This window comes from Dromiciops gliroides, chromosome 2, assembly GCF_019393635.1.
Source record: "Dromiciops gliroides isolate mDroGli1 chromosome 2, mDroGli1.pri, whole genome shotgun sequence".
Classification (NCBI taxonomy): domain Eukaryota; kingdom Metazoa; phylum Chordata; class Mammalia; order Microbiotheria; family Microbiotheriidae; genus Dromiciops; species Dromiciops gliroides.
The window spans coordinates 247,408,217-247,421,424 of NC_057862.1; the positions used below are offsets into that span (position 1 = coordinate 247,408,217).

The 13,208-nt window shown below is 40.2% G+C and overlaps 1 protein-coding gene across 2 annotated transcripts; it reads left to right on the forward strand.

Annotated features, from left to right (window-relative positions):
- The first annotated feature begins 86 nt into the window (after positions 1–86).
- Positions 87–12,458, forward strand: DACT1 (dishevelled binding antagonist of beta catenin 1). 2 transcript variants are annotated; one of them, XM_043980035.1, is made up of 5 exons: positions 87–602; positions 2,852–2,984; positions 3,769–3,924; positions 8,670–8,720; positions 9,146–12,458. In XM_043980035.1, exons 1-5 carry the CDS (start codon positions 216–218, stop codon positions 11,032–11,034), a joined length of 2,616 nt encoding a protein of 871 aa, XP_043835970.1. In that variant the 5' UTR covers positions 87–215; the 3' UTR covers positions 11,035–12,458. The 2 variants fall into 2 exon arrangements, with proteins under 2 accessions (XP_043835970.1, XP_043835971.1); XM_043980036.1 differs by lacking the exon at positions 8,670–8,720.
- Positions 12,459–13,208: the final 750 nt, after the last annotated feature.

Genomic DNA, 13,208 nt, shown 5'->3' on the forward strand with positions numbered 1-13,208 from the left:
TCTTGCCCCGTGTCCCCCCAGTCCTGTGCAGCATGAACCCCTCGCCCCGCCTCCTATCCCACCAGCAGTAGCTACAGCAGAGGAGCAATTGATTTCTTTTCTCCAGCACACAGCGTTTGGGGAACATTGCCTCCACCTGCGGAGCAGCTCCAGCAGGGTGAGGGGCGCGCACGCCTCTTCCAGTCGGATGAGGGGTTGGGAAGAGGGCGAAGGACATGAAACCGAGTTCAGCCGTGACCGCGAAAGACCCGGAGCCACAGACGCCCCGGGGAGAGCAGCGGGCGGTGGAGCCCGAGGGGCGCTGGCGGGACAAGGGCGAGGCGGACACTGAGCGACAGCGCACCCGGGAGCGACTGGAGGCCACGCTGGCCGGTCTGGCCGAGCTGGAGTTCCTGCGGCAGCGGCAGGAGCTGCTAGTCCGGAGTGTTCTCCGAAGTCCGGGGGTTGTAGCCGGGGCCGGGGCCGGAGCCGGAGCCGGAGCCGGGGGCGTGGCGCCCACTCGGGCTGTTGGGGAGCTGCAGGCTCCTGGAGAAGCCTCCCAGCGCAGTCGCCTGGAAGAGAAGTACTTAGAGGAGAACATCTTGCTGCTGAGGCAGCAGTTGGTAGGTAGAGCCGACGGGCGGAGAACCTGGGGTCCCCGACTGAGGTTTTTGGGGCAGAGGGAGCTTGCTTCGGGCTGCAGGAATTTGCATTGTTAGACAGTCTACTAACTTTAGCGCTGGGGATACGGAGGCAAAAAATGAAATCGTCCTTGACTTCAAGGAGTTTACAGTGTGTTACAAAGACACTCCTTGCTAAAGCCTCTTCTCTGTCTTCACTCCTCTTTCTCCCCCGCACCTCCTATCCCAGTACCCCCAAAGCATTCTCCATTCTTGCGTTTTGGTGTCACTGTGTGTACATGTGGGCGCGCGCGTGCATTGTGTCTGGATCAGGTGAGGGTTAGAGTTGGGACTAATTTCAGTTCACCTCCATGCTAAGGCTCAGCATCTTCTCTGCTGAGTCTGATTACGACCTTCTGCTTTCCTTTTCCTTTCAGTTAGTGAAAGTCATCGAAATGCTTTCAGCGGGGCTAAACAATTTCATTGGCAAGTTTTGTGAGTTCCCTTCCTTTTTTTCTTTTTCCTTTTTCATTCACTCTGAAAAGTAACAAAAGGCAAGAAAGGGGCTCTTGGTGTGATTAAATTCTTCATCTCAAATGAAATGACTTAAAAAAAAACACCATTAAATTGAAATGACCTTAGGGAGTAGGTCGGTTAATTCATTGTCATTCCCAGAACTCTTCTACGTGTCAGCTTTTGCAGTTGATCTGAAGCTTAATTTCAAATGGAAGCTTCTTTGCATAATGGAGCTAAAACTAAATGCAACTGATGTAAATTGAGTGGCGCCCCTCCCCCAATGTATACTATTTTATATCTACTGTACTCTGAAATCCAACTGTGGGGCGGATGAAGGAAATCATCTTATTGGATTCTATCAGAATGGGCCATTTTAAGCAGTCTCCATTAAGGGTGAACAAAAAAACCTAAGAGGCATCGAGTAATGTCTTTAACCCAGTCTCATAGCAATGGCGGAGTCTTTTGTTTTCACTGTCCTCAAAATGTAGTTTGGAAAACAGGAACTAAACCCTCATGTGAATTCTCCTCAATAACTATGCTGAAAGATTAATGGCCAACACAAACAATGAGGTGCTGTGGAGTCATTTGTTGCCTTCTCATTGTGTGTGTGTGTGTGTGTAACTTCAAGATTCTTGATTCAGCTAATTTTGACTCAGCTAATTTTCCCTTAATAAACATTTTCATCAAATGGTTGTGGTTTGTGTCCCAAAGCTTTCAAGCCTATGGATATTCAGGAAGAACACTGAATATTCATGCAATTTTTTTTACAGTAAAAAGTTACGTAGCGTAGCCCACCCTATGATCCTGACGTGACTTGGCTTTTTCTTACATAATTCTTTGGCTGCGGACCGAATTTGGACATGACACTAGCTTGGGCTAATTTTGGTTGGTCATGCATGTTTAATGCAATAGCATTTTTATCTTCATTTACTTATTGTCGTAAATGGCACATATCTATTGTCTGCTCCAGATGAGTACAGCATTCACTGTATCAGGAGAATTCTAGCTTAGCCAGTGTTTCTGATACTATTTTAATTTGTACACTTGACATTCATGATTTGAACCAGATGCTGTCTCTGGGTAGTATTTTGTTTTTCTGGCAGACCACTAGATGGCACTGATGAGTTAGCAGAACTGATGCTTCGCTTGGGAAATCTGAACTAGTTCAAATTCTACCTCTCAGTCACAAATTCAGCCAGCTCACACAGTACTTGGCACTAACTAGCGTTTGTAGTTTCTCATTTTAAGGCACTTATGCTGATTGTACCCAGAAAAATAACTAACAAAACTTTATATAGGCTATCTGTGTTTGGAACACAGCCTAGATTAGATCATAGTTTCTATTAATTAGTGATATCAAATTATTAAGTTTCTTATAAAATAATTTATTTTAGATGATTCTTTATAGGTAAAGTGTTAGGTTCTCTTTTTTAAGAACCATTTAACTTTTAAAGGGTGTAGCTTGAAAGTAGTAGGTAGATGTTAAAGATATTGGTTTTATACCCAAAGTTTTTGTATACAATAATGCATTTTATTCTAATGTATAATGTATAAAAATAAAATGAGATTTAATGAGATTTTCCTTTTGAGGCTTTTGTTTATTTCCATTCTCGTGGGTAAATTTTTGGCCTTGGAAAATTGAGAACTGATGTGTGAGATGAGGTAATTTTGGTATATGTAACAACATCTGTTTCTCACTAATGTGTCTTAATTTTCTTTTCTTTTTTCCACCTCAGAACTGTTTGAGGAGAAGAGATGCTGGTCTATTAAATCAGTTGCAAGAACTAGACAAGCAGATAAGTGATTTAAGGTTGGATGTAGAAAAAACATCAGAAGAACACCTGGAGACAGATAGCCGTCCTAGTTCAGGTAAAGTTCCTATGCTTTCTAGTAACTGATTGCATTCTTGTGCTATATTTTACTTGAATACAAATGTCCCTTATCAGCTTTTCAAGACCTGTCAAACTGTAATAAGTTTGTGTTTTCAATGTAGGAAAAATAACCCTTACCATCCTTTTGAAGGAAGGAAAAAAAAGACCCAAAGGTAAAAATAGTGACATTGATCAGAGTGAATTCTCCAGTTAAAAAAAAAATAAGGCTTTTATTTAAATTTCTGAAAGAGCATTCCTTCTTTGAAATGTGAGAGAGTCTGCAGTGAGCTACAAAATTAGTCACACTTCAACTTCCTGAGACTACTTCAAAAGTTTGTTACCATTTGGTTCACAAAATAGATTTTTCCTTTACTCCCTGCTGTCCTCTCTTGAACTTTCCCCCCAGCCTCCTAAATCCTGATAATAGTAAAGACCAAGTCATAGACATATATGATTTTTCTATTTGTACATTTACATAGTGTCTATTTCATTGTTCATTTCATCTCTCATTAATATGAATGGAAAGGACCTAGGGAAAAAAATAAAAGGAAGGTCAGCTTGTGGTTAATAGTAACTATAAGGTTTTTTAGAACCCACTTTTTATCCCAATTTCCAGAATTCCTAGAAATTGAAATAGAGCTGTAAAATTAGAACATGAAATCCAGTGAACCTAAATTCACCTTCAAACCTTTTCTTAACTTTTCTAGGGAAAATTTCCTTTTAAGTAGGAATGCTTAGGTTCCTCAAAGCAGTCTAATTCCAAATGGTGTTTGTATTCTTAGGGTTTTATGAGTTGAGTGATGGGGCCTCAGGATCACTTTCCAATTCCTCCAATTCTGTCTTCTGTGAGTGTTTATCCAGTTGCCATTCCAGCACCTGCTTTTGCAGCCCTTTGGAAACATCTTTAAATATCTCAGATGGACACCCCAAATCTACAGGTAAGATTCTTAGAAATGTTTGTGCTAGAAGGGACAATTAGAGAAGATAAAGCCTTGGTCTTCAAAGGGTGTATGCTGTTATTGTTCAATTGTTTCAGTCATGTTGGACTCTATATGACCCCATTTGGATGTTTTTGGGGCAAAGATACAGTAATGGTTTGCCATTTCTTTCTCCAGCTCATTTGACAGATGAGGAAACTGACGCAAACAGGGCTAAGTGACTTGCCCTGGATCACACAACTAATAAGTGTCTAAAGCCATATTTGAACTTGAGAAGACAGTCTTCCTGACTCTATGCCTGGCACTCTATCCACTGTGCCACCTAGCTACCCTCAGAGTGTGTATGGCAGCACACCAGTTTATTTCACACTTCATAAAGTATGCCACAAAACTCTTCCTTGCTCTCTGAGACTTCCACATTTCTCAGCCCCTGTCTCCAGTTGCATTTGGCTACTTGTTCCTTCCTGCTTGGTGTTGGAAACCTCTGTCTGGGAATCACAAAGCTGCCTCCTATGGCTTGAGTTTTGGGAAGGTAATAAAAGAACAAGTTGAGGTAATGGGGGAGGAAAAGGAGGAGTAGAAGAATCCTAAGGTCTGGGTAATGGTTCTGGGGGTCCCAGTTCCTGGGAATCTTTCTTTGTTAATAACTTACACGTTCAGTGCACCTTCATTATTCATTGATTCCTATATTGAACTGTGAGTCAAAAAAGTTTGAAAGCTAGGATCTAGCGCTAACTTCTTGCTTTATAGACATTTGAGACTCAGAGAGGTGAAGTGACTTGGCCTAGGTCACATGTGTAAAAAATTGCAGAGCTGGGACTAGAATCCAGGGTCTCTAATTCAGCTACTTTTTAGTTGCATCATGAACTGTAGTATCAAATAGATAACTATAGTATCTATAGTTTGAATTCTCATATATGAAAAGAAAGGCTACTTGGTTCAATACAGTAGAGGGTTAATAATAACCCTCATAGCATGCATTTAGGTCATCTTCTAACTTCAAATGACTCTGGTTTATCACCAGAAATGTTTTGCCAACATTGGAGATCTGGAAACCTGAGGTTCGAATATGAGTTTTGACTATTTCTCCTAATTTGAAAAGATAATAGAAATGACAGATGCAGTCAAATCTAGAGCTAGAAGATTTCTTGAGAGGTCATCTATTCCCACCCCCACTTTTTTTGTTGTTGTTTTGGTTTTGTTGCAGGGCAATGGGGGTTAAGTGACTTGCCCAGGGTCACACAGCTAGTGTCAAGTGTCTGAGACCGGATTTGAACTCAGGTCCTCCTGAATCCAGGGCCAGTGCTTTATCCACTGTGCCACCTAGCTGCCTCCTCACCCCCACTTTTTTTACAGATGAGGAAACCAAGGCACAGAGAGGTGCCATGACTTGCCCAAAGTCACTCAGGTTATAGAAACTGGCAGAACCAGGATATGAATCTGCTTATTCACTAACTTAGAAGTGGAGTTATTATTAAGTTAATCTTATTCATCAGGGAAGTGCCAAGGGGTTGGTTTTTTTGTTTGTTTGTTTTTAGCACCCAGGGGATCAGTGGTCCTATTATGTCTCACAGAATCCTTTGGCTGAAAGATTAGTTCCTTTTTATACCTTACTTCCCAGAGGAATGAGATATGGTCACCAGTGTGAAAGATGCTATTCTGTCTCTGGAGAAAGAGCACAGTGGAGTGTGGTATAACGAGACTGTGATAACACCTGTGCTATTTTAAGAACCATTTTCATGTGTACCTTTTCCCTCATGGTGCATCCATGGCATTTTCTGCATGCCCCCATGTTCCTTCTTATCACACAGCCTCCAGGCAAGAGAAAAGGCAATGCAGAGACTATAGACCGAGGTATAGGGATGGGAATATGGTGCTATATCCTTTGTCTGACTGCAATTATCTGTTCGAGGTTGAATTCTCCTATGTGAAAGATAGGGCTGCCTGATACAGAGCAGCAGAGGATTGGTAATTGAATGATTTCTTTGTTTGAGAACAGTGTATTCAATCCCAATAGTTTGATATAAAAACAAATTTGTAGTATTGGCTATCTCATGTACCCAAGTTTACAGATTGCTGTATTCAATTCTGTACTGAACTGTTCTCAAAGGAAATTTTTATAAACCTATTAAAGGCAATTTGGTACAAGATTGAATGATTTCCTTGGAAACTGATTAATGGGTCTCCTCCCCTAAATAAATCCCATAGAAAAATCTCGTAGTCATATAATTTAGAAACAATGGGACTCATTCAATTAGGTGAGATTCTAAAACTGACATCTCGTTTGATGTAATTTTTCTTGAAAGTTAATTTTACGCCTTGAAATTTTTTACTCCTCAAAAGGGAGAAGACAGCAGTTGGGGGGGGGGGAGAAGCTATTTACAAAGCATTTTATAATCATATCTTAAAGTACTCTATAAATAGGGTTATTGCCTCTGGAAGACATGCAGGACAAGCATGTAAGATGGATAACTTTTCTTTTTTGGAGTGCCTGAGATAAAAGGGGAAGGAAGGTTATATTTGGTTATTGTTTTTTGACATATTTCCCTTGAAATGGGCAGTTCTGTTAATACTTCTAAAAGAAGGAAAAGGCTTTTGTTTTTTTAGAGAAGGAAAAAACTTTAAACCTCTTCCCCATTTAAGAATAATGAGAAGGGGATACACTTTTGATTTTCAGATATTGCTTTTCAGTGAAAAGAACTCCTAACTGGAGGGAGCTTTAATTGAGCAGTGATAATCTCAAAATTTTGTTCTCTTCAGATAACTGAGGGGCAATTAAAATATTATTTGATATTTAGAATTAACTTTATATTATAGAAGAAATATTAATAATGAATGTATTATTACAGAAAGAAAGCAGATGAAAATGATGAATAAAGTCAGTAATCTTACATTTGAATCATTGGTGGATGTTGGAAATTAAACTTTGATCAAGGTTTTGATTGTTACCTTTTTAAAAACTGCAAACTTATTAAATTTTTGAATAGAAGTGAATTCTAGACTGGAGGTAAAAGATGAGCCCTGGGGAATGTGACTGAGGAAGGGTCTTTTCTTGGAAGAATGTAGAACCCCTTCCTGGTAAAAATACAAACTGTTTGCCTGACAATGGTTTCTAGGTTCATTGGCACCAAGAACTCATAATCAAGAACTCATTAAGTCACTTATTAAGGGTTTTCCCTCCCCTCCAAAAAAACTACATTTTTTCTTTAGATTAATCAAAGCATGGTACTATTAGTATATAAAAATTTGTGTAGAAAGTGTCTCTAGGGACATGTGCCCTTGGAAAGGAGGTGGGCTAGTGATGGAGAGAGAAGGGATAACAGATGATGGAGAGTCTGTGTGCAGCCCTAGTAGCCATGAAGCTGGAGAGTCTTAGAAAAAGACCTCTAGTGCACTTTGTGGGAGAGCCCCCATTATAGAGGATTCATGGGAAGGCATGGACAGGAATTCACTTAGATGAGAAATCATGAATAAATCAAGGTATCACAAATGAACATCTAAGGAGCTACTGTTATAGTAATGATGAGATTCTGGTAAATGATCTACTTTTCATGATTTTCTTTGTGGCAGTTATTCTTGAATATTATAATGCCAATCAAGATAATTTTCTTAAGAAAATACAAAAGAATCTGTATTATTGCAATAAATGACAAAAGTAAAGAAATAGACTATAAGCTCCCTGAGGGTAGAAATAGTCTTTTATTTTGTATCTTTGTCTCTCCAGTGTATACCTAGCACAGTGCCTTGCATATAAATACTTATTAAATATTTGAGCTTAATTGAACTAAAGGGAAAACTACAAATAATATTAACAACAATAATAATGAATAAGAATAAGAAAATTTAGCATTTAAATAGTATGTTAGAGGCAACTAGATATCTCAGTGGATAGAGTGTTGGACCTGGAGTCAGGAAGATCTGAGTTCAAATGTGGCCTCAGATATATACTAGTTGTATGACTCTGGGCAAGTCACTTAACTGTGTTTGCCTTAATCCACTGGAAAAGGAAATGGCAAACTACTCCGATATTTCTGCCAAGAAAATTCAATGGACAGTATTGGCATGCTATAATCCACAGGGTCATGAAGAGTAAGGCATAACTGAACAGCAATGACAAGATAGTGCTTTAAGGTTTTCAAAGTGATTTACATATGTTATCTCATTTGATCCTCACAAAAATGCTATATTATCATCTCTATTTTATGGATGAGGAAAATGAGGCATGGAGAGGTTTAGTGTCTTGCCCAGGGTCACACAGTTGGTAAGTGGTCTGAGGCAGAATTGGAACTCAGATTTTCTTAACTTTAAGTTCAACACCAGCCACTGTGATACCTAGGTAATATACCACCACCACCACCCGCAGCATTGCATTGCATATAGCAAAGTTTACATAACCTTTAAATATATTTCTTCACTTGATCTTCAAATCAGTGCTCTGTAAGGGGTACTATTATTATCCCCATTTTATAGTCAGGGCAACCGTGACTGGCAGAGGTTAGGCGACTTACTCAGTGCCACACAGCTAGGAAGTGTGTGAGGCAAGATTGGAATTCAGGTCTTCCTGACCACAAGTTAAGCATTTTATCTACTATGTAGCTTAACTACAAAATGATGAAAAGGTAAGATCAAGATAGAGGAAAGATTTGCTCTGAGACCTGTAGGAGATAGATAAGATTATAGATAATGGATTTAAAAATGTTAGAAATGGAAAGGACTTCATCTTGTTCAACTTTCACATTTTATAGATGAGGAAACTGAAGGCCAGAGAAATGAAGTGATTTGCCAAAGGTCACACAGTGAGTAATTTTACTATCATTCTCAGTTTTTTTCAGATCACTCACTACACATTTATTAAGTGCCTACTATGTGCCTGGCAGTGTGCTAAGAGTTTTGTATACAAAAAGAGACAAGACAGTCCTTGCCCCCAAGGAGCTTATAATTTAATGGCTTAAAAAGTCGTCTTTTTTTTTTTAATGTAAAATTAACTTTTCATCTCTACCTCAAAAGCCAAGTAAGGGTGGGGAGATTAGTGGACATTTATTTTCCAGACTCCTTAAAAGGAAAGTTCCAAGTGGGAAATATTTTGATTGATTCATCAGTATGTCCACAACATTGTCCATGAATCATGCTTTAAGATTTGTAAAACAATAATATTCTCCTTACTTCAGAAACATAGTCGAGCTAATGAACACAATACTTTTTGATTTTTTTGTCTCCTCAGATCTCATAGGATGGTTGGACCACAAAGAAGGGCAGTGTGAAGATGCTTGCCGATCGCTCTCTATGCAACATTCTAATTCTCTCGACGTCATTGCAGATGTGAATCCTAAATATCAGTGTGATTTGGTCTCTAAAAATGGGAATGATATATACCGCTATCCAAGTCCGCTTCATGCTGTAGCTGTACAGAGTCCAATGTTTCTTCTTTCCATGACCAACAGCTCTGTCAAAGATGAGGGACAACTTGGTAGCAGTGCTAATGATGTTTGCATTGGCTCGGAACTAGATTCTGTCAAAGCAGATAATTCTTCCCTTCCACAAAGCAACTCAATGTCTGTGTCCCATCCTTCATCCAATAAGAAAATAGATGGTTACATCTTGAGCCTAGTGCAGAAAAAAACACATCCTGTTAGGACTAATAAGCTGCGGACAAGCGTGAATGCTGACCCCACAAAGGGCATTCTTAGGCATGGGAGCATGTGTGTTAGAGCAACCGGTGGAGTTACACACAGTAACAGTGTTAACCTTAAGAATTCTAAACAAGCCTGTTTGCATTCTGGTGGAACAACCACTTTGGAGAATGGCACATTCTCCCCACTGAAGCAGTGGTTGAAAGACTCAAAGGGAGAACAGCTGGAAAGCCGGAGGATGCCTGTGTCTGTGGGCTGCCCGCCAAACGCAGCCCCAGATCATCAAAGCAAGCACCTGCCAAAAAATGTCAAGCCAGGCTCCCAGGAGTTTGCATGGTGCCCTGTTTCTGGGGCAGGGGATTCCCCTAAAGAAAATGGTCAGCTCTTTACTGCTTCTCCAAAAGAAAGTCCTGGCCGCGTCCCAGCTCTCCAACAGGAGAACAAAGTTGTCCAGCCACTGAAAAAGATGTCACAGAAAACCAGCTCACAGGCAGCTCTGCCAGCAATTCCTCCTGCTGTGCCACCTCCTCCGCCCCTGCCTTCCTCCCTTCCTATTGAAGAGAGACCTTCTTTAGATTTCAAGAGCGAGGGCTCTTCTTCCCAGAGTTTGGAGGATGGGCTTCTGGTAAATGCTCAGTTTATTCCAGGGCAGCAGCAAAGTAGTAAGTTACATAGAGCCAACAAAAATGTCCGAATCCTCAAGAGCTCAACCCTGAAGCACAGAGCCCATGGACCTAATGCGGTGGAAAGTGGCTTACAGACAGTGAGGGAAAAAAGCAGAGTGGTGAGCAAGAAGTGTCATTTCCCTGATGACTTGGATACAAATAAGAAATTCAAAAAAGTCTCCTCCAGGGGGAAGAAGGGTGGAAGCTCCCAGGCTGAGGCCGGTCTTTCCAGCAGGCCTACAGGCGGTCTCCATCGGCCTGTGACCAAGTTCCACGGTCATGGGCACGGAAGAGAGGCAGTTGTGGCCAAACCGAAACATAAGCGAACCGATTATAGGCGGTGGAAGTCGTCCGCTGAGATCTCCTACGAAGAAGCCTTGAGAAGGGCGAGGAGAAATCGCAGGGAGCCCATGGGGGTCTACAACCAGGTCCCTCTTCCGTATGTGAGCCCATATGCATATGTGGCTAGTGACTCTGAATACTCTGCAGAGTGCGAGTCCCTCTTCCACTCCACAGTGGTGGACACCAGTGAAGACGAGCAGAGTAACTATACTACCAACTGCTTTGGGGACAGTGAGTCAAGCTTAAGCGAAGTGGAGTTTGTTGGGGAGAGCACCACCACCAGTGACTCTGAAGAAAGTGGGGGATTGATTTGGTCCCAGTTTGTTCAGACTCTCCCTCTCCAAGCAGTCACAGGTCCGGCTCTTCATGACAACCACACAAAGACTTTTGTAAAAATTAAGGCCTCTCATAATCTCAAAAAGAAAATTCTTCGTTTTAGGTCTGGCTCTTTAAAACTGATGACCACAGTCTGAAGTGACTTTTAGGTATGGAATGGAATGTATATGACCTAGTTACAGAAGCAAGGTGGTTCTTGTTTTTTGTTTTATTTTGTTTTGTTTTTTCTCCAGCTTTTTTCATGCTTTTTTCAACACTTAAAAAACAACCACCACCAACCTAAGGTAAATGATGTCATCCTCATACCGTGTGTGGATGTGAGTGCCTTTAAGTGAAGAATAAAGAATATCTTACTAGGAAGGAATAAAAATCCTACAGTGTTCATGGTGGTAACATTGAATGTTTAGTACCAGATGACTTTATTTTAAATGTTCTGATTCATGAGTCTAAGAGTAGATGGTCTTCATCTGACTCTTTTAACTTGACTCATCATGTAGGAGTGCTTTTTATTCCAAGGATGGAACTTGATATTCATCTTCCCCTTGATTCCTTTGGGGGGGGTGATGGGAGAGAGGAGAAATATCTGAACCTATGATGAGGAACCTCCTTTCTTTCACCCAATTCAGATGATCAGTCTTAGAGAGTTAGTTGCCTGGGAGACTGAAAGATTTAATGATTTACCCAGGATCATAAAGGGCTGGATGGATCAGAGATCTGAATTTGAACCAGTGTCTTCCTGGCCTCCAAGTCCAGTTCTCTATGCCCCTTGATTCTTTAGGGCAAAGGTCTTTATGAGAAGTTTCCCGAGGGTTACACTCAAGTGTATGAAGGAGTAAAGAATAAGTTATTATTTCATATCATTTTTCCTGCCTATGTCATTTGTGACATTTATTTCTCAGGCAATTTTCCTTTCTTTATTACTCCTCCTTGTCTACCTGCTTTTCTTGACCCAGGTCCTCTAGACCAGAAGTAAGTGACCGAGAAGAGGTAGAAACTTTAAGATAGGGACGTACATGATGAAAAAGGAGAAAATACAGGGCTGCAGGAAGAGTACCACTTGAAAACTGCAAGGACTAGAGCACTGTGCAGAAAACACTTTTCTAGGGTCACAGACTAGGAGTTAGTATATGGATTCCTTCCATTTTAATCTCTATGTCCGACTATGGTGTCCTAGAATGACTTGACCTTGGGAGTCAGATTTTCTATTAGGATTCATAGTGGTATCATTACCATTGAAATAACCTAGCTTCTCCCTGGGGAGTGTGAATCCAAAGCCATAACTGGGTCCCATCTATGCTTCTAGAAAGTTGCCTCCTTCAAGGTGTCTAGTTACCTTGACAGTCTAAATCCTGAACATGTTAGTGCAATCCCTTACAGAGTGAGCCATAGCTCCCTCTGGGAAGGGTTTATTTACTATTTAGTAAACAGTATTGTGTAAAATTGCTTTTTATCAACATGTATGTCATGTGCAAAAGTAGTAATTGTTTTAAATATTCTTATTGATGTCAACTTTTCTGTATAATATAAGCAGTATGTTTTTATATCTCATTGTGTAAATTAATACAACACATATGCTGTAATAAAGTTTGTTTTAATTCTATTAAGTTTGTTACATCTTTATAAAACCAGATGTTTAGACCTACAAATCTTAACAGAAATTATCAGTGCTGCTTTTGAAACAGGTATCAAGCCTACTAATTGATCTGTAGTAATGTGGATGTTTTAGCTATGTTAAATGGAGTGGGTAGCAAGGGATAGTGTTGGGGGCGGCTAGGTGGCGCAGTGGATAGAGCACCGGCCTTGGATTCAGGAGTACCTGAGTTCAAATCCGGCCTCAGACACTTACTAGCTGTGTGACCCTGGGCAAGTCATTTAACCCCCATTGCCCTGCAAAAAATTTAAAAAAAAAAGAAAAAAAAGAAGGTATCAGTGCTGATACCTTATACTTATGGGACAATTCCTCTGGAAATAGGATATTTTTCCAAAAGGAATTCAGTACCTTCTATTTCATATCATAACCTCTTATAGAAAAGGCAAGCCTCCTACATTTGAAATAAATGTTATAAAATATGGTAGAAAACAATTGTTTCAAAAGCGAAATTTTCAAATTTTTATATTTTAAAACAATGTAGCAAACTACAAACCTTTTACACATTTCTCTTTTAACTTTGGACTTCTCAATATTTTGCATCTTTACAAATATTATGCATTTCTCTACCTTAAGAAGATCTGTTTGAAGCAGCAGAAATAATTTCCCCTTAGTTTTTGTAGCATTGTAGTATAGTGGATACAGAGAGGCTTTGGAATCAAG